Source organism: Oncorhynchus gorbuscha, linkage group LG25 (genome assembly GCF_021184085.1).
Source record: "Oncorhynchus gorbuscha isolate QuinsamMale2020 ecotype Even-year linkage group LG25, OgorEven_v1.0, whole genome shotgun sequence".
Lineage (NCBI taxonomy): Eukaryota > Metazoa > Chordata > Actinopteri > Salmoniformes > Salmonidae > Oncorhynchus > Oncorhynchus gorbuscha.
In genome coordinates this window covers 40,296,748-40,317,224 of record NC_060197.1, presented here as the reverse complement: position 1 = coordinate 40,317,224, position 20,477 = coordinate 40,296,748, and the positions used below count along the sequence as shown (strand labels likewise).

At 44.6% G+C, this 20,477-nt stretch overlaps 3 protein-coding genes across 7 annotated transcripts in view; 1 reads left to right on the top strand and 2 right to left on the bottom strand.

The window, feature by feature from the left end:
• Positions 1 to 5,919, top strand: part of sorcs2 (sortilin-related VPS10 domain containing receptor 2) — a 606,252-nt gene extending 600,333 nt beyond the window's left edge. The window contains exon 26 of the mRNA XM_046329541.1: positions 4,861 to 5,919. Coding sequence (XP_046185497.1) covers positions 4,861 to 4,925 — 65 coding nt within the window. The 3' untranslated portion in view covers positions 4,926 to 5,919. The remainder of the gene's footprint in view (positions 1 to 4,860) is intronic.
• LOC124014474 (tripartite motif-containing protein 14-like) overlaps positions 1 to 20,477 on the bottom strand; it is a 435,501-nt gene that overhangs the window by 155,716 nt on the left and 259,308 nt on the right. The gene's annotated exons all lie outside the window — the stretch shown is intronic.
• Positions 15,281 to 20,477, bottom strand: part of LOC124014469 (actin filament-associated protein 1-like) — a 133,599-nt gene continuing 128,402 nt past the window's right edge. For all 5 annotated transcript variants that reach the window (XM_046329517.1, XM_046329514.1, XM_046329518.1 and 2 more), the window contains 3 exons: positions 19,895 to 20,085; positions 17,198 to 17,365; positions 15,281 to 16,412 (listed from right to left, as the gene is read on the bottom strand). In XM_046329517.1, the coding sequence (XP_046185473.1) occupies positions 16,386 to 16,412; positions 17,198 to 17,365; positions 19,895 to 20,085 (386 nt within the window). In that variant the 3' untranslated portion in view covers positions 15,281 to 16,385. The remainder of the gene's footprint in view (positions 16,413 to 17,197; positions 17,366 to 19,894; positions 20,086 to 20,477) is intronic.

Here is a 20,477-nt window from a genome sequence, read left to right as displayed (position 1 = left end):
CAGGCAGTTAACAGAACAGTTAATAGAACAGCCTGCTACCACTCACAAGCCCAGGCAGTTAACAGAACAGTTAATAACAGAACAGCCTGCTACCACTCACAAGCCCAGGCAGTTAACAGAACAGTTAACAGAACAGCCTGCTACCACTCACAAACCCAGGCAGTTAACAGAACAGTTAATAGAACAGCCTGCTACCACTCACAAGCCCAGGCAGTTAACAGAACAGTTAACAGAACAGCCTGCTACCACTCACAAGCCCAGGCAGTTAACAGAACAGCCTGCTACCACTCACAAGCCCAGTTCAGTTAACAGAACAGCCTGCTACCACTCACAAACCCAGGCAGTTAACAGAACAGTTAACAGAACAGCCGGCTACCACTCACAAGCCCAGGCAGTTAACAGAACAGCCTGCTACCACTCACAAGCCCAGGCAGTTAACAGAACAGCCTGCTACCACTCACAAGCCCAGGCAGTTAACAGAACAGTTAACAGAACAGCCGGCTACCACTCACAAGCCCAGGCAGTTAACAGAACAGCCTGCTACCACTCACAAGCCCAGGCAGTTAACAGAACAGCCGGCTACCACTCACAAGCCCAGGCAGTTAACAGAACAGTTAACAGAACAGTTAACAGAACAGCCGGCTACCACTCACAAGCCCAGGCAGTTAACAGAACAGTTAACAGAACAGCCTGCTACCACTCACAAGCCCAGTCAGTTAACAGAACAGCCTGCTACCACTCACAAGCCCAGGCAGTTAACAGAACAGCCAGCTACCACTCACAAACCAGGCAGTTAACAGCAGTTAACAGAACAGCCTGCTACCACTCACAAGCCCAGGCAGTTAACAGAACAGCCTGCTACCACTCACAAGCCCAGGCAGTTAACAGAACAGCCTGCTACCACTCACAAGCCCAGGCAGTTAACAGAACAGTTAATAGAACAGCCTGCTACCACTCACAAGCCCAGGCAGTTAACAGAACAGTTAAGTTAGAACAGCCTGCTACCACTCACAAGCCCAGGCAGTTAACAGAACAGTTAACAGAACAGCCTGCTACCACTCACAAGCCCAGGCAGTTAACAGAACAGCCTGCTACCACTCACAAGCCCAGCAGTTAACAGAACAGCCTGCTACCACTCACAAGCCCAGGCAGTTAACAGAACAGTTAATCACAAACCCAGGCAGTTAGAACAGCCTGCTACCACTCACAAGCCCAGGCAGTTAACAGAACAGTTAACAGAACAGCCTGCTACCACTCACAAGCCCAGGCAGTTAACAGAACAGTTAATAACAGAACTGCCTGCTACCACTCACATGCCCAGGCAGTTAACAGAACAGTTAACAGAACAGCCTGCTACCACTCACAAGCCCAGGCAGTTAACAGAACAGCTTGCTACCACTCACAAGCCCAGTCAGTTAACAGAACAGCCTGCTACCACTCACAAGCCCAGGCAGTTAACAGAACAGTTAATAGAACAGCCTGCTACCACTCACAAGCCCAGGCAGTTAACAGAACAGCCTGCTACCACTCACAAAGCAGTTAACCAGTCAGTTAACAGAACAGCCTGCTACCACTCACAAGCCCAGGCAGTTAACAGAACAGTTAATAGAACAGCCTGCTACCACTCACAAGCCCAGGCAGTTAACAGAACAGTTAATAGAACAGCCTGCTACCACTCACAAGCCCAGTCAGTTAACAGAACAGCCTGCTACCACTCACAAGCCCAGGCAGTTAACAGAACAGTTAATAGAACAGCCTGCTACCACTCACAAGCCCAGGCAGTTAACAGAACAGTTAATAGAACAGCCTGCTACCACTCACAAGCCCAGGCAGTTAACAGAACAGCCTGCTACCACTCACAAGCCCAGTCAGTTAACAGAACAGCCTGCTACCACTCACAAGCCCAGGCAGTTAACAGAACAGTTAATAGAACAGCCTGCTACCACTCACAAGCCCAGGCAGTTAACAGAACAGTTAAGTTAACAGAACAGCCTGCTACCACTCACAAGCCCAGGCAGTTAACAGAACAGTTAATAGAACAGCCTGCTACCACTCACAAGCCCAGGCAGTTAACAGAACAGTTAATAGAACAGCCTGCTACCACTCACAAGCCCAGGCAGTTAACAGAACAGTTAATAGAACAGCCTGCTACCACTCACAAGCCCAGGCAGTTAACAGAACAGCTTGCTACCACTCACAAGCCCAGTCAGTTAACAGAACAGCCTGCTACCACTCACAAGCCCAGGCAGTTAACAGAACAGTTAATAGAACAGCCTGCTACCACTCACAAGCCCAGGCAGTTAACAGAACAGCCTGCTACCACTCACAAGCCCAGTCAGTTAACAGAACAGCCTGCTACCACAAACCCAGGCAGATAACAGAAAGCCCAGGCAGTTAACAGAACAGTTAACAGAACAGCCTGCTACCACTCACAAGCCCAGGCAGTTAACAGAACAGTTAATAGAACAGCCTGCTACCACTCACAAGCCCAGGCAGTTAACAGAACAGCCTGCTACCACTCACAAACCCAGGCAGTTAACAGAACAGTTAACAGAACAGCCGGCTACCACTCACAAGCCCAGGCAGTTAACAGAACAGCCTGCTACCACTCACAAGCCCAGGCAGTTAACAGAACAGCCTGCTACCACTCACAAACCCAGGCAGTTAACAAGCCCAGGCAGTTAACAGAACAGCTACCACTCACAAACCCAGGCAGTTAACAGAACAGCCTGCTACCACTCACAAGCCCAGGCAGTTAACAGAACAGTTAACAGAACAGTTAACAGAACAGCCGGCTACCACTCACAAGCCCAGGCAGTTAACAGAACAGTTAACAGAACAGCCTGCTACCACTCACAAGCCCAGGCAGTTAACAGAACATCCTGCTACCACTCACAAGCCCAGTCAGTTAACAGAACAGCCTGCTACCACTCACAAGCCCAGGCAGTTAACAGAACAGTTAATAGAACAGCCTGCTACCACTCACAAGCCCAGGCAGTTAACAGAACAGTTAATAGAACAGCCTGCTACCACTCACAAGCCCAGGCAGTTAACAGAACAGTTAATAGAACTGCCTGCTACCACTCACATGCCCAGGCAGTTAACAGAACAGTTAATAGAACAGCCTGCTACCACTCACAAGCCCAGGCAGTTAACAGAACAGCTTGCTACCACTCACAAGCCCAGTCAGTTAACAGAACAGCCTGCTACCACTCACAAGCCCAGGCAGTTAACAGAACAGTTAATAGAACAGCCTGCTACCACTCACAAGCCCAGGCAGTTAACAGAACAGCCTGCTACCACTCACAAGCCCAGTCAGTTAACAGAACAGCCTGCTACCACTCACAAGCCCAGGCAGTTAACAGAACAGTTAATAGAACAGCCTGCTACCACTCACAAGCCCAGGCAGTTAACAGAACAGTTAATAGAACAGCCTGCTACCACTCACAAGCCCAGGCAGTTAACAGAACAGCCTGCTACCACTCACAAGCCCAGGCAGTTAACAGAACAGTTAACAGAACAGCCTGCTACCACTCACAAGCCCAGGCAGTTAACAGAACAGCCTGCTACCACTCACAAGCCCAGTCAGTTAACAGAACAGCCTGCTACCACTCACAAGCCCAGGCAGTTAACAGAACAGTTAATAGAACAGCCTGCTACCACTCACAAGCCCAGGCAGTTAACAGAACAGTTAACAGAACAGCCTGCTACCACTCACAAGCCCAGGCAGTTAACAGAACAGTTAAGTTAGAACAGCCTGCTACCACTCACAAGCCCAGGCAGTTAACAGAACAGCCTGCTACCACTCACAAGCCCAGGCAGTTAACAGAACAGCCTGCTACCACTCACAAGCCCAGGCAGTTAACAGAACAGTTAATAGAACAGCCTGCTACCACTCACAAGCCCAGGCAGTTAACAGAACAGTTAACAGAACAGCCTGCTACCACTCACAAACCCAGGCAGTTAACAGAACAGCCTGCTACCACTCACAAACCCAGGCAGTTAACAGAACAGTTAACAGAACAGCCGGCTACCACTCACAAGCCCAGGCAGTTAACAGAACAGCCTGCTACCACTCACAAGCCCAGGCAGTTAACAGAACAGTTAACAGAACAGCCTGCTACCACTCACAAGCCCAGGCAGTTAACAGAACAGTTAACAGAACAGCCTGCTACCACTCACAAGCCCAGGCAGTTAACAGAACAGTTAATAGAACAGCCTGCTACCACTCACAAGCCCAGGCAGTTAACAGAACAGTTAATAGAACAGCCTGCTACCACTCACAAGCCCAGGCAGTTAACAGAACAGTTAACAGAACAGCCTGCTACCACTCACAAACCCAGGCAGTTAACAGAACAGCCTGCTACCACTCACAAACCCAGGCAGTTAACAGAACAGTTAACAGAACAGCCTGCTACCACTCACAAGCCCAGGCAGTTAACAGAACAGTTAATAGAACAGCCGGCTACCACTCACAAACCCAGGCAGTTAACAGAACAGCCTGCTACCACTCACAAACCCAGGCAGTTAACAGAACAGTTAACAGAACAGTTAACAATGCAAGGTATTCCCTATTTGCTGTTATATTGTTCATAAAAGCTACTAAACTCATAATGATATTGTGAATTAAAGGTAAAACATTTTAAGCATTCTAATACCTATATCAATCGGAAATATGAATTAAAATCAGAGCTATGGGTTGGTTGAAAGAGAACCAACCAGTCATCCAGTCAAAGAGAAAAGAACGATCAAGGAAATGTTTTAATGTTGCAAGATAAAGAAGCAGGTGGTATTTTCTCTTTTAAAACCTACCGACTCTCGACTCTGGTCTCACTACTTCCTCTCTCTCCTTGTTGCTAGGTAACCACTCGGGCGTGGTGCTGAGCATCAACTCCAGAGAGCTGCACAGCTACCTGACCAGCTGATGGCTGAACACAGACACGCTAATCAGCTAGCCATGCTAACGAGCACAGGGAACTCTAATCTGCCTTCCTCCTCTGTCGCTCCGTCTGACCAACCAATCCACCGCTCCCCGTACAGAGGAAGAGAGAAAGCACCACAGTACTACAGTCTAGCATTAGTCCCTCTCTGTCCTCTCCTCTCTGATTCCTCTCCACGGCCCCTTGCTCCCTCGTTTCCGTCTCTCGCTCAGAGGGACACATATCCTCCGTTCTGCTTGTCTCTCTATCCTGTCCTCCACTGCGTTACTGTAACATCGGGGGTGTGGGCCAACTCTGCTTTTTACCCAGTGTCCTTTGCACCCAGTGTCCTTTGCACCCAGTGTCCTTTGCACCAGTGTCCTTTGCACCAGCGTCCTTTGCACCCAGTGTCCTTGTGTCCTTGTACCCAGTGTCATGACTGCTCTGTGTGTTCTCATTGGCTAAACCCCTCGGAGAATGATTGGACGCCACCCAGTGAGGAAAGAGAAATCCGGTGAAATCACAGAGAACGCCCCGCCTACTGGCCCGCTATTTAGAACGCTCAGGACTGTAAGACTCGTCTTTCACTGACCCTCAGCAGGTAGTTTCCAGATACGGGGCATTTGGAAAGTATTCAGACTTCTTGACTTTTTCACAATGTTGTTACGTTCCAGCCGTTTTCTAAAATGGATTGAATAGTTTTTTTCCCCTCATCAATCTACACACAATACCCCATAATGACATCACAATACCCCATAATGACATCACAATACCCCATAATGACATCACAATACCCCATAATGACATCACAATACCCCATAATGACAAAGCAAAAACAGGTTGTATTTTTTTTTGCAACATAGATATTCAGACCCTTTACTCAGTACTTTGTTGAAACACCTGTGGCAGTGAATACAGCCTCGAGTCTACTCGGGTATGACGCTACAAGCTTGGCACACCTGTATTTGGGAGTTTCTCCCATTCTTCTCTGCAGATCCTCAAGCTCTGTCAGGTTGGATGGGGAACATTGCTGCACAGCTATTTACAGGTCTCTCCAGAGATGTTCGATTGGGTTCAAATCCGAGCTCTGGCTGGTCCACTCAAGGACATTCAAAGACTTGTCCGGAAGCCACTCCTGTGTTGTCTTGGCTGTGTGCTTAGGGTCATTTTCCTGTTGGAAGGTGAACCTTCACCCCAGCCCGAGGACCTGAGTGCTCTGGAGCAGGTTTTCATCAAGGATCTCTCTGTACTTTCCATAGATTTTTCCCTCGAACCTGACTAGTCTTCCCGTCCCCGCAGCATGATGCTGCCACCACCATGCTTCACTTTAAAGATGATACCAGGTTTCCTCCAGATGTGACACTTGGCATTCAGGCCAAAGAGTTCAATGTTTGATTCATCAAACCAGAGAATCTTGTTTCTCATGGTCTGAGTCCTTAAGGTGCCTATAGTGGCTTTACCATAACGGCCTGATTAGTGGAGTGCTGCAGAGATGGTTGTCCTTCTGGAAGATTTTTCCATCTCCGTAGAGGAACTCTGGAGCTCTGTCAGAGTGACCATCGGGTTCTTGGTCACCTCCCTGACCACGGTTATTCTGCCCCAGTTTGGCCAGGCGGACCGCTCTAGGAAGAGTCTTGGTGGTTCCGGACTTCTTCCATTTAAGAATGAGGCCACTGTGTTGTTGGGGACCTTCAATGTGGCAGAAATGTTTGGTACTCTTCCCCAGATCAGTGCCTCGACACAATCCTGTCTCTTTACGGACAATTCCTTCCACCTCATGGCTTTGTTTTTGCTCTGACCTTCACTGTCAACTGAGGGATCTTATATAGACAGACCTTTCCAAATCATGTCTAATCATTGTATTTACCACAGGTGGACAATGAAGTTGTAGAAACATCTCAAGGATGATCAATGGAAACAGGATGCACATGAGCTCAATTTTGAGTCTCATAGCAAAGAGTCTGAATACTTATGTAAATAAGGTATTTCTGTTTTTTTATTTGAATACATTTACAAACATTTCTAAAATACTGTTTTCGTTTTGTATTGATGGGGTATTGTGTGTAGATTGACGAGGGAAAAATGCATTTAATCAATTTTAGTATAAGGTAACAAAATGTGGAAAAAGTCAAGGGGTCTGAATACTTTCCGAATGCACTGTATATACAAAAGTATGTGGACACCCCATCAAATTAGTAGATTTGGCTATTTCAGCCACACCGTTGCTGACAGGTGTATAAAATTGAGCACACAGTCATGCAATCGACAAACATTGGCAGTAGAATTGCATTACCGAAGAGCTCAGTTACTTTCAATGCTGGATGCCATCTTTCCAACAAGTCAGTTCGTCAAATTTCTGCCCTGCTAGAGCTTCCCCGGTAACCTGTAAATTATTTCACCGTGAAGTGGAAATGTCTAGGAGCAATAACGGCTCAGCCACGAAGTGGTAGACCCCGCAACCTCACAGAACGGGACCGCCTAGTGCATTTACGTGCTTCAAATTTTGTGGCAACAGTTTGAGGAAGGCCCTTTCCTGTTTCAGCATGACAATGTCCCCGTGCACAAAGTGAAGTCCATACAGAAATGGATGGTCGATATCGGTGTAGAAGAAGTTGACTGGCCTGCACAGAGGCCTGACCTCAACCCTATCGAACACCTTTGGGATGAATTGGAACGCCAACTGCGAGCCAAGCCTAAACTCCCGCCCGACCTCACTAATGCTCTTGTGGCTGAATGGAAGCAAGTCCCTGCAGCAATGTTCCAACATCTAGTGGAAAGCCTTCCCAGAAGAGTGGAGGTAGTTATAGCAGCAAAGGGGGACCAACTCCATATTAATGCCCATGATTTTTGAATGAGATCTTCGATGAGCATATGTCCACATACTTTTGGTAACGTAGTGTATCCTAGTTCACCAGTAGTAGGAGGATTGTGGGGTGCTGTCCACAGTATCACCAAAACAGAACCACGCAATGACCAGGCCATAGCCTTGAGAAGTACAGTTTGGTAAAATAGTTCTGGATGGGCATAGTTTAGCAGTGGAGAAAAGAGAGGTGGAGTTGTTAACACCTCCATTACTACCAAATAAAGAGAAGCAATGTTTTTCAAATAAGCAATTTATAATTGTCTCTTTCTCTCTCTCTCACACTTCAAATGCAATAACACTCTTATTCGGGAAAGAATGAGATAGAGCGCCCACTTTAAATCTGCAGGGAAGTTATATGAAGGATAGGACGTGGAACGGGAGCAGTCTGAACTGAGACAGGGTTGCCTTTGTGAGAAAAATGCAACTACCCATTTAGGCACTAGGGGGGTGGTGTTGCTCTGTTTATAAATCCCAGATACAGGTACTTGCCGTTGAGCTAAAATGAAGCGTGTGGGAAAATCCTCTTTCATTCACCATTATTAACATGCAATCCTTGTTAATATATTTCCTTTTCATCATACAACAATGTATAAGAATGCTCTTTAGTAATTCATATTTTAATCTTTTTTTTTTTTAAGATTAAGTCTTTGTATGTTTTATGGTACTTGATGAGCAGGTTAAAGGAATGACATGTAGAATGGTGTGTGGTTGTGTGATATATCAGTACATTTACAGCATGTCCCCAGGTTAGAAAGCAATTGTTTGCCCCACGGTGCCTAAAAACAAGTGGACTCCTCGGCTCATTTAACATGAACCACAACTCCAGCCAAACCTCTCATCAAAACGACAAAAATCACACATTTCCTGTGCATTTCCTCTTTTTTTATTTACGAATAACAGTATGACCCCAAACCCAAGATAGCCCCCGGTTCAGAGGTCAACGTGAGTTAATTTCCCCAGAGACAAAGTCGTCGTCATGGAGATGGTGTGGCTGTCATTATTGAGCCTATGTTAGGCTGGTGGTATTTCTCCCCATATAATTTGTCTTGTGTACATAGATTTGTATATATGAACAACCTCTCACTGTATATAGTCCTTCACGTGAGTGTGAGTATTTTACACTGATACCAAAACATACAGTTGTTTTTTGGTCTCCACTGAATCCTCTCATAACAGTACAATGACGCAGAGAGTTTCTCAATACCATTGCTTGCTTCTCATGTATCAGCGATATTTCAGTGTATAGCGAAGTATCATAGACTTTTAGATAGGCTACTTTTTTGTTGTATCCATTGTTTAACTGGAAAGGATCACTCATTATCAAATCTACAACATTGGTAAGTAGCTTTCCTTCCCAAGATGTTTAATTTGCACTAGGATGTAGTCATCTTGAAGAGTACAGTCTAGAGTGAAGTCGACCATCTTCACACATTGGGCCATACAGACTTGCTAGGGATGTCTTGAATGAGACAGTCTACAGACCAGTGCTCAGAGTCAATCTGTAGCTTTCCAGTGAGTCAGTTCCATTCATGATGACGGTAGGCCTATCTGATACATCCAGACACACACTGGCCTGCCTGTCTCTTCTTCGTGTTCTTTTGTACATATATCTGCTTATATTTGGCTTGTTCTTAGTTTTCTAGAGATGTCTCGTCTGTTATTATGTCCACCCCTTGTTGAAGGGGGGGGGGGGGGTCAAGAGAATCCAATATATTTCTGAGGGAGATTCACTGTTGATGACTACAACCACGTGAAGTTGACCTCACAGTTTTATTCATGTTTTTGTTTTGTTTGAATTTTGGTAAATAAATGAAAAATGTTATGAAGTCCTCAACAGAAAGCGTAGCGCACTTAACATGCATTCTGGAATAAATCACTCCCCTAAATCTACATGTTGGTTGTCATCATTGTATCTGCTCAATAAATATTTCACTTTCTTCAATGGCTTGATGATTAGTTGACGAGTTGAATCAGCTGCGTTAGCTCTGGAACAGATCAAGGACATGGAATGGCTGGGGGTGGGGCTGAGAAAGAGGCGAGGTTGGATAAATGCTTTTTTTAAAACCTACCCAACTCACAGTAAATATGTACTTAGTAATAGCACACATGGGAATTTAACTAACAATGCTCCTGTTCCCAATACCTTGCTCCTTCCAACTGAGTGATCGGTATGTTCAAATCCAAGTGAATGGTTTTCATCAAGTGAATGACTAACATGTCATCACCAATTAGCAGATTTGATTGGCTAAGAACTAATCGGTTCGAGCCAACATCTCTTCTACTTTAATGAACGTTTGCAGAACTCTCGATGTCAAACATACAAAGAGAAGCATTTTTTAGGTGTGACGGAGTTGGTGGCTTTGGTGTGAGGATGTCAGCCCTGAAGCGCAGGGTGCAGGGTGCAGGGCGGGTGCAGGGTGCAGGGTCATGTCCAGGCAAGGCACTTCCAAGTGTGGTAGGTTTTTGTATGTTTCCTCAATTGTCGATGTCAAATATACAGTGCATTTCGGATAGTATTCAGAACACTTCCCTTTTTCAACATTTTGTTAAGTTACAGCCTCGAAAATGTATTAAATACATGTTTTTCCTCATCAATCTACACACAATACCCCATAAAGACATCACAATACCCCATAACGACATCACAATACCCCATAACTGACATCACAATACCCCATAACGACATCACAATACCCCATAACGACATCACAATACCCCATAACGACATCACAATACCCCATAACGACATCACAATACCCCATAACGACAACACAATACCCCATACTGACATCACAATAACCCATACTGACATCACAATACCCCATAACAACATCACAATACCCCATACTGACATCACAATACCCCATACTGACATCACAATACTCCATAACGACATCACAATACCCCATAATGACATCACAATACTCCATAACGACATCACAATACCCCATACTGACATCACAATACCCCATAACGACATCACAATACCCCATAACGACATCACAATACCCCATAACGACATCACAATACCCCATACTGACATCACAATACCCCATACTGACATCACAATACTCCATAACGACATCACAATACCCCATAATGACATCACAATACTCCATAACGACATCACAATACCCCATAATGACATCACAATACCCCATAACGACAAAGCGAAGACAGGTATTTATACATTTTTGCAAAAAAACAAGTCAGAAATAACATATTTACATAAGTATTCAGAGACTTTGTTATGAGACTCGAAATTGAGCTCAGTTGCATCCTGTTTCCATTGATCATCCTTGAGATGTTTCTACAACTTGGAGTCCACCTGTGGTAAATTCCATTGATTGGACATGATTTGTAAAGGCACACACCTGTCTATATAAGATCCCACAGTTGACAGTGCATGTCAGAGCACAAAAAAGTTGAAGGAATTGTCTGTAGAGCTCTGAGACAGGTTTGTGTCAAGGCACAGATCTGTGGAAGGATACCAAAAAATGTCTGCAGCATTGAAGGTCCCCAAGAACACAGTGGCCTCCATCATTCTTAAATGGAAGAAGTTTGGAACCACAGAGAATATTCCTAGAGCTGGCCGCCCGGCCAAACTGAGCAATCGGGTGAGAAGGGCCTTGGTCAGGGAGGTAACCAACAACCTGATGGTCACTCTGACAGAGTTCCAGTGTTCCTGTGTGGAAATGGGAGAACCTTCCAGAAGGACAACCATCTCTGGAGCACTCCACCAATCAGGCCTTTATGGTAGAATGGCCAGACGGAAGCCACTCCTCTGTAAAAGGCACATGACAGCGTGCTTGGAGTTTGCCAAAAGGCATCTAAAACTCTCATACCATGAGAAACAAGATTATGTGGTCTGATGAAACCAAGATTGAACTCTTTGGCCTGAATGCCAAGCTTCACATCTGGAGGAAACCTGGCACCATCCCTACAGTGAAGCAAGGTGGTGGTGGCAGCATCATGCTGTGGGGATGTATTTCAGCAGTATGGACTGGGAGACTAGTCAGGATCGAGGGAAAGATGAATGGAGCAAAGAACAGAGAGATCCTTGAATAGAACCTGCTCCAGAGCGCTCAGGACCTCAGACTGGAGCGAAGGTTCACCTTCCAAACAACGACCCTAAGCACACAGCCAAGACAACACAGGAGTGACTTCGGGACAAGTCTCTGAATGTCCTTGAGTGGCCCAGCCAGAGCCTGGACTTGAACCCGATCAAACATCTCTGTAGAGACCTGAAAATAGCTGTGCAGCGACGCTCCCCATCCAACCTGACAGAGCTTGAGAGGATCTGCAGAGAAGAATGGGAGAAACTCCTCAAATACAGGTGTGCCAAGCTTGTAGCTTCATACCCAAGAATATGAGGTTGTAATCACTGCCAGAGGTGCTTCAACAAAGTACTGAGTAAAGGGTCTGAATACTTAAGTAAATGTGAATACTTATGTAAATGTGAGGCATTGTGTGAAGATTGCTGAGCAGAAAAAACAACGATTTAATACATTTTAGAGTAAGGCTGTAACGTAACAAAATGAGGAGTCAAAATCAAGGAGTCAGAATACTTTCCGAATGACCGGTTTATTACTAGATGTGTTGAACGTGTGAAGGATGTGGTGGCACAGGTGTAATGATCTCACCTGTTAACCACAGAGTTGTGGGAAGGTGATAGCTGGTGGGGGTAATGTTTGGGGGTACACCTGCCTGTGAACACCAGTGGTTATGGAATATCAGGCACTTAGTTTTTAATAGAACATGCCTATATTAAACTAACTACCTAAGTTTGCCCCATTACCACAGTTCAGAAATTGCACGGGGGGAACCTTAGGTTTTACCCACCCCTACTTCTCATACCCTTCTGCCTGCACCCGCCAGCCAATCATCCCTTCACGTCTTCCTTGGTTCAATCCCACAACCCTTACGGGGTGAGATCCTTACGCCAGACTCCTTCAACACAATATGCACTTATCTTTGTTTGTTTGACGTTGATAGTTGCAGAAATGTACACAAAAACGCAAGAGATGAAGCTCAAACCGATAACCGCTTGATAGCAAGGCAGGTATCAAACCCCAAAGCCACCAACTCCTTCACGGTTGAAACACCTATCTTTGACATCGACAATTGAAGAAACTAAAGAGAAGAGATGAAAAGCTAACCCACGACCTCTTGGCTACATTGCAGGGATTTAACCCCAGCGGCATGAACCTTTTCTCATTTGGGAAAATATCTGTACTCCGACCTCCCTCCTACGTGGCCTGGAAACCGATAAGTGGTCGAGGAGTGTGTCAATTCGTTAGTAGGCAAACAGAAGACTGTTCTCCGCTCCTCGATTGCCTAGTTTTAGCGAGGAAAAAGTGTGTCCTACCAGAGTTCATTTGCAGAAGAGTTTTGAAATCTGCCACGCCACCTTTGAATCAGCTGTTGTTCATTTTTCATTTGCTACTTACCTGTTCATTTATAAGATCTTGCACAACTAGCTAAATGTGTTTTTATCACTTTCTACATTTATTTTAAGGTTCAACCCTGTAAACGTAATTTGCCTGATGACGCACGATTGCACAAGGAGAGTCATTTCAAATAAGCACATTTTCATCCACTTTCCATCTCCTCGATTACCTTTGACCTTTTTCAAAAGGAGGCCAGAGAGGATGCAGGAGTTGAACAAATTCAGTTGATAAAAGGCCGTTGCCCGTTCTGCACAAATGTGTGCAGGTGCAATGATCGGTAAACTGCTCTGACAGCTGATGCGTAATTGATAACGTGGTTGTCATCCTCCATTGCTTCAGACCCATCCAGATGAATCCGATCAAATGAGACAATCTCCAACAGAGCTAAAACAAGCTACAGCATTGTTGGGTTTATTCCTGCATTGATCAGCTAGCAGCTAGCACGTTTTGATTGACTGTTTTCTTATATAACGTGAGAACCACAAGTATTGGGACAGTGAACATTTGTGTTGTTTTGGCGCTGTACTCCAAATTCACTTGGAATTTGGTCCCATATTCCTAGCGCAATTAATGTGGACCCTACCATGATTATTTATAATCCTGAATGAATCGTGAATAACGAGTGAGAAAGTTAAGAGGCATAAATATCATACCCCCAAAAATGCTAGATTAATGTGGTATCATCCACATTAATGTAGAAGTGTTTTAAAAGCATATATTCTTATTAACAATAAAAGTGACAATACATTATCTACCATTCAAAATAATCTGAAACACAACCAAAACAGTTTATAGAGTCACAAGCTTGATGTAATGTAAAAGTGTGCTGGAAATATGAGTCCAAATACTACATTTTTTGCTACTTTAATACACATAAGTAAATGTGTTCCCTAAAATGGGTGGACTATGTGCAACAAGTGCTGTCATTTCTAAACGGTTCCCCCGACATGAGAGCTCACTGTCCCAATACATACAGAGCTCACTGTCCCAATACATACAGAGCTCACTGTCCCAATACATACAGAGCTCACTGTCCCAATACATACAGAGCTCACTGTCCCAATACATACAGAGCTCACTGTCCCAATACATTTCTTTCAATGCTTTGTTTGAGAACAGATGAATAACATTTTCATGGAGTTCTGAGCTTCATTTTCAATAAACACAAGGCCTGAGAAAAGGGACATTTGTAAAGAGGTTTATTACTTTTTATATACAGCCGTTCGTCACCGAGTTGGCGACTGTCAATAGAAGTACAATGGAGTAGAAAAGTCTAAGGTGCAAAACAAACAATGTTGTTGTTTCTCTCCTACTCCCTTTACCCAAAAATGGACCAGATGCGTAACTCTTTCTCCGCATCTCTCCCTCATCTTGTGGTGAAGAGCTGGCTCTAACTCGCAGCCTAGTTGGACTTTGGCCGGGATCCAGTCCAATCGCAGGTTATGGGCATTGAGGCTTTTCAAGGCAATGTTCCCATTCACCATAAACGCTGCATATGTCGACTCCTTTGCCTTTAAAACAGCACGATGCATTTAACCCGCGATGGGATTGAACCCCAACCTCAATCTGAACGAATAGAGAGGAAAAGAGGGATACAAACATGTACACTGATAACTTGAAAACAGCTGTTGGCGGCCATTTTTGTTACGCACAGCCTCATATTCCAACTAGGCCAATAAATGCACCATAAACCAGACGTTTTAAAGGTAGACGTGCCTTTGAGTAAAAATAGTAAAAAAACTTAGCTTGCTTGCAGTAGTACATCAACATGCTACGTCTCACCCCTACAAAGCACCGTGGTTAGATTACACTGAGCAGTGTGGATATGGGAATATTTTGCAGTGTACTGTAGATGTGGTAAAATCATTACCAAAAACACCATTAGAAAAACATTACATAAAAGTGTCTGTGGTGTGTGTGTGATGTCTGTGTGTGATGTCTGTGTGTGTGTGTGTGTGTGTGTGTGTGTGTGTGTGTGTGTGTGTGTGTGTGTGTGTGTGTGTGTGTGTGTGTGTGTGTGTGTGTGTGTGTGTGTGTGTGTGTGTGTGTGTGTGTGTGTGTGTGTGCCTGTGTGTGTGATGTGTATGAGCTGAAACGTGTTGCTAGAGTAGCAGCTGGAAGTTCAAGAATCCACAACCAGATTACAGTCTCTGGTTGAAGCAGAGAACACACAGTATTTCTGACCATACAGGCCTCTATTTCTAACAGTGTATTAATGATGGGGTTGGAATGTGCCTCAAGACATTTTAAAACACACACACACACACACTAATGCATACATACACACATAGACTAACACACACACACAGAGTGAGACCAGACCACAGTGTTACAGTGCACTAGTGGCATGATTAAAAGAGCTGGCCCGAGGCTCCTGGATGTAGAAGTGTAAATACAAGAGGCTACATTACTTGAGGTTGAGGACTTTTCCAACGCCAGTGGCCAAACTCACCAGAACACCGCCACGCCTTAGTCTGACCCGCACTTTACTGAGTGGCACATTCCAAAGGCCCACTCCCAGGCATCAACCACTAAGGACTAGGAGTACTGTAGGTGTATTGCTGGTTTGATGATTTGAAAATCATCTGGATTGCCTAACAGTGATACAAACGGCTGGATCCAGATGCGGTGGACATTAGTGGCACAGTGCAGTTCCTGTTCTAAAGAGAGGGAGCTATACAATACAACAAGCATTAAATATTATCAACATAAATAATCACAAGGATGCAAGTATTTACCTAAGAAACATTTACAAATAAATATGCACTTGATTTTGGAACCCCACGAGTTGTAGAAACCTGATTGTTTTATGTGATGGAGAAACAGGCAACAAGAGACTGTATGAAAGTGGATGACTGCAAAACAAAAACGAACAAAAAAAACACAAGATTGGGCGATTACAAAAGCACACAACAGAGTAGTAGTTGAAATATAACATGGTATTACACAATGGTACGCTAGAGAAAGACGGCTAGATCTTTATGTCCAGGAAATAAAGTAGACAACAAAACAAAACCAGCATTGTCTTGATCGTCTCTCTGTTTGGCTTGTAGTGTACTCCTCTTCAACCTTCTTCCCCATACCAACTGATTTAAATAAATATATACACGCATTCAAATAAAAAGATAGGACTGTTGTGAACAGAGTTGTTGCTCATGTGCCAGTCTTCATCTCCCATTCCTGCAACAAAGGGCACATTGAGTGAGTTGAGATATACACGCAAATACGACAGTTACATGCAAATTCAGTGCAGTCATTAGACTAGGATGTGTGTGTGTGTGTGTGTGTGTGTGTGTGTGTGTGTGTGTGTGTGTGTGTGTGTGTGTGTGTGTGTGTGTGTGTGTGTGTGTGTGTGTGTGTGTGTGTGTGTGTGTGTGTGTGTGTGTGTGTGTGTGTGTGTGTTTGTCAGAGATGTGTGGTAATACAGGTGAATGAGTGCAGAGGATGTTTTGAGTGTGTGTGTGTGTTATTTTTTTAACCTTTATTTAACTAGGCAAGTCAGTTAAGAACAAATTCTTATTTTCAATGACTGGTAAGGAACAGTGGGTTAACTGCCTGTTCAGGGGCAGAACGACAGAGTTGTACCTTGTCAGCTTGGGGATATGAACCTTTCGGATACTAGTCCAACGCTCTAACCACTAGGCTACCCTGCCGCCCCATGTGTGTGTGTGTGAGTGTAAATGCAGGTGTGTGTAAACGCAGGTGTGTGTGTGTCAGAAGAGGCTGGTGGGAGGAGCTATAGGATAATTGGCTCATTGTAAGGGCTGGAATGGAATGGAATCAAATCCATATGAGCTATAGGATAATTGGCTCATTGTAAGGGCTGGAATGGAATGGAATCAAATCCATATGTTTGACACCGTTCCATTCATTCTAATCCGTTCCAGAAATTACAATGAGCCCCTCCTCCAATAGCTCCTCTCGCCAGCCTCCACTGGTGTGTGTTCTCCGTAACTCTGTCCCACCTTAGCCTTCTTGAGGACATGGCCGCGTACGGCCGAGGGTTTCTGATTGGTCGTTCTGCGGAGGAGGGAGGCACTGTTGACGGGCAGAGTAGAACAGCTCTCTGTGTCGCTGGTGTCACAGCTGGAGATGGGAGAGTTCTCTAGGGTACGCCTCAGCAACACTGGGGACTGGACACACAGATACACACCATTCAGAGTCAGCAACAACATTTGCAACAGCCTGTTTCTCATGAGTATGTTGGGCGTATTGACACAGTGAAGAGACTATAACTGACTGTAATCAAGCTGGACACAGTGAAGAGACTATAACTAACTTATCAAGCTGGACACAGTGAAGAGACTATAACTAACTTATCAAGCTGGACACAGTGAAGAGACTATAACTAACTTATCAAGCTGGACACAGTGAAGAGACTATAAATGACTGTTATCAATCTGGACACAGTGAAGAGACTATAAATGACTTATCAAGCTGGACACAGTGAAGAGACTATAAATGACTGTTATCAATCTGGACACAGTGAAGAGACTATAAATTACTGATATCAATCTGGACACAGTGAATAGACTATAAAGGACTGTTATCAAGCTGGACACAGTGAAGAGACTATAAATGACTTATCAAGCTGGACACAGTGAAGAGACTATAAATGACTTATCAAGCTGGACACAGTGAAGAGACTATAAATGACTTATCAAGCTGGACACAGTGAAGAGACTATAAAGGACTTATCAAGCTGGACACAGTGAAGAGACTATAAAGGACTGTTATCAAGCTGGACACAGTGAAGAGACTATATAGGACTTATCAAGCTGGACACAGTGAAGAGACTATAAATGACTGTTATCAAGCTGGACACAGTGAAGAGACTATAAATGACTGTAATCAAGCTGGACACAGTGAAGAGACTATAAATGACTGTTATCAAGGTGGACACAGTGAAGAGACTATAAATGACTGTAATCAAGCTGGACACAGTGAAGACTCTATAAAGGACTGTTATCAAGCTGGACACAGTGAAGAGACTATAAATGACTTATCAAGCTGGACACAGTGAAGACTCTATAAAGGACTGTTATCAAGCTGGACACAGTGAAGAGACTATAAATGACTTATCAAGCTGGACACAGTGAAGACTCTATAAAGGACTGTTATCAAGCTGGACACAGTGAAGAGACTATAACGAACTTATCAAGCTGGACACAGTGAAGAGACTATAAATTACTGTAATCAAGCTGGACACAGTGAAGAGACTATAAATGACTGTAATCAAGCTGGACACAGTGAAAAGACTAACTAACTTATCAAGCTGGACACAGTGAAGAGACTATAAATGACTTATCAAGCTGGACACAGTGAAGAGACTATAAATGACTGTTATCAAGCTGGACACAGTGAAGACTCTATAAAGGACTGTTATCAAGCTGGACACAGTGAAGAGACTATAAATGACTTATCAAGCTGGACACAGTGAAGACTCTATAAAGGACTGTTATCAAGCTGGACACAGTGAAGAGACTATAAATGACTTATCAAGCTGGACACAGTGAAGACTCTATAAAGGACTGTTATCAAGCTGGACACAGTGAAGAGACTATAAATGTAGGTCAATTATATTTTCTGCACAGGTTTGATTTAGTTTTAGTCATTTCAAGGCTAATTTACAGAGGAGAAAAAATGCCTTTGTCCTGTTCACTTTTCAAGATAAGGAAGCCATTGTACAGTACTGAGACTCAGCCATGGGTCATGGACATGGTAGAGACAGCCAGAACAGGACTTCATGGTTCCTCTCTAGGTATCTGCCTTCAGTACTGAGACTCAGCCATGGGTCATGGACATGGTAGAGACAGCCAGAACAGGACTTCATGGTTCCTCTCTAGGTATCTGCCTTCAGTACTGAGACTCAGCCATGGGTCATGGACATGGTAGAGACAGCCAGAACAGGACTTCATGGTTCCTCTCTAGGTATCTGCCTTCAGTACTGAGACTCAGCCATGGGTCATGGACATGGTAGAGACAGCCAGAACAGGACTTCATGGTTCCTCTCTAGGTATCTGCCTTCAGTACTGAGACTCAGCCATGGGTCATGGACATGGTAGAGACAGCCAGAACAGGACTTCATGGTTCCTCTCTAGGTATCTGCCTTCCAGGGAGTTGTTTCTAGCCACTGGGCTTCTGCCTCTGCATTGCTTGCTGTTTGGTGTTTTAGTCTGGGCTTCTGCCTCTGCATTGCTTGCTGTTTGGTGTTTTAGTCTGGGGATCTGTAAAGCTCTTTGGTGTTTTAGTCTGGGGATCTGTAAAGCTCTTTGGTGTTTTAGTCTGGGGATCTGTAAAGCTCTTTGGTGTTTTAGTCTGGGGATCTGTAAAGCTCTTTGGTGTTTTAGGCTGGGGATCTGTAAAGCTCTTTGGTGTTTTAGTCTGGGGATCTGTAAAGCTCTTTGGTGTTTTAGTCTGGGGATCTGTAAAGCTCTTTGGTGTTTTAGTCTGGGGATCTGTAAAGCTCTTTGGTGTTTTAGTCTGGGGATCTGTAAAGCTCTTTGGTGTTTTAGTCTGGGGATCTGTAAGGCTCTTTGGTGTTTTAATCTGGGGATCTGTAAAGCTCTTTGGTGTTTTAATCTGGGGATCTGTAAAGCTCTTTGGTGTTTTAGTCTGGGGATCTGTAAGGCACTTTGTGACAACTGATTCATAAAACAAACCTGTGGGCTGGAGGTGCCAGACTTGGGCTCGATGGTGAGTCCCAGAGTGACTCCTCCGTTCAGGGCCTTCTTCAGACTCTCCTTGACCTCTGTCATCTCCAGCTCCAGGCTCACCCGCTCGTCCTCCTTCAGTTTGCACTCGTCCTCCACCTTTTTCAGCCGCTCCGCCAGGGACCCGGCGCAGCGCTTAGCTGCGTGAAGCAGGAAAGGTAGAGGAAGGAGGTTTTAGAATGGGTCACAGCACTACCATACACTCAGTATCTGTCCTACCTTGATTTGTAGTTTATTGAGAAGTCAGTCAGGAAAATAACATCTGACTCCCATCTCTCCCCCTCCAAACCCTTCTTCCATCCTGCACCCCTCAATCCTAAACCTAACCCTCCCATCCATAACTCCACTAAACACCACTCACTACTAACCCTCCCATCATTTCTATCTTACACTACTTTCACTCCCACCTCTCCCTCTTCCCTCTACCTTGGTAGAAGCAGTGTGTGTGTGTGTGTGTGTGTGTGTGTGTGTGTGTGTGTGTGTGTGTGTGTGTGTGTGTGTGTGTGTGTGTGTGTGTGTGTGTGTGTGTGTG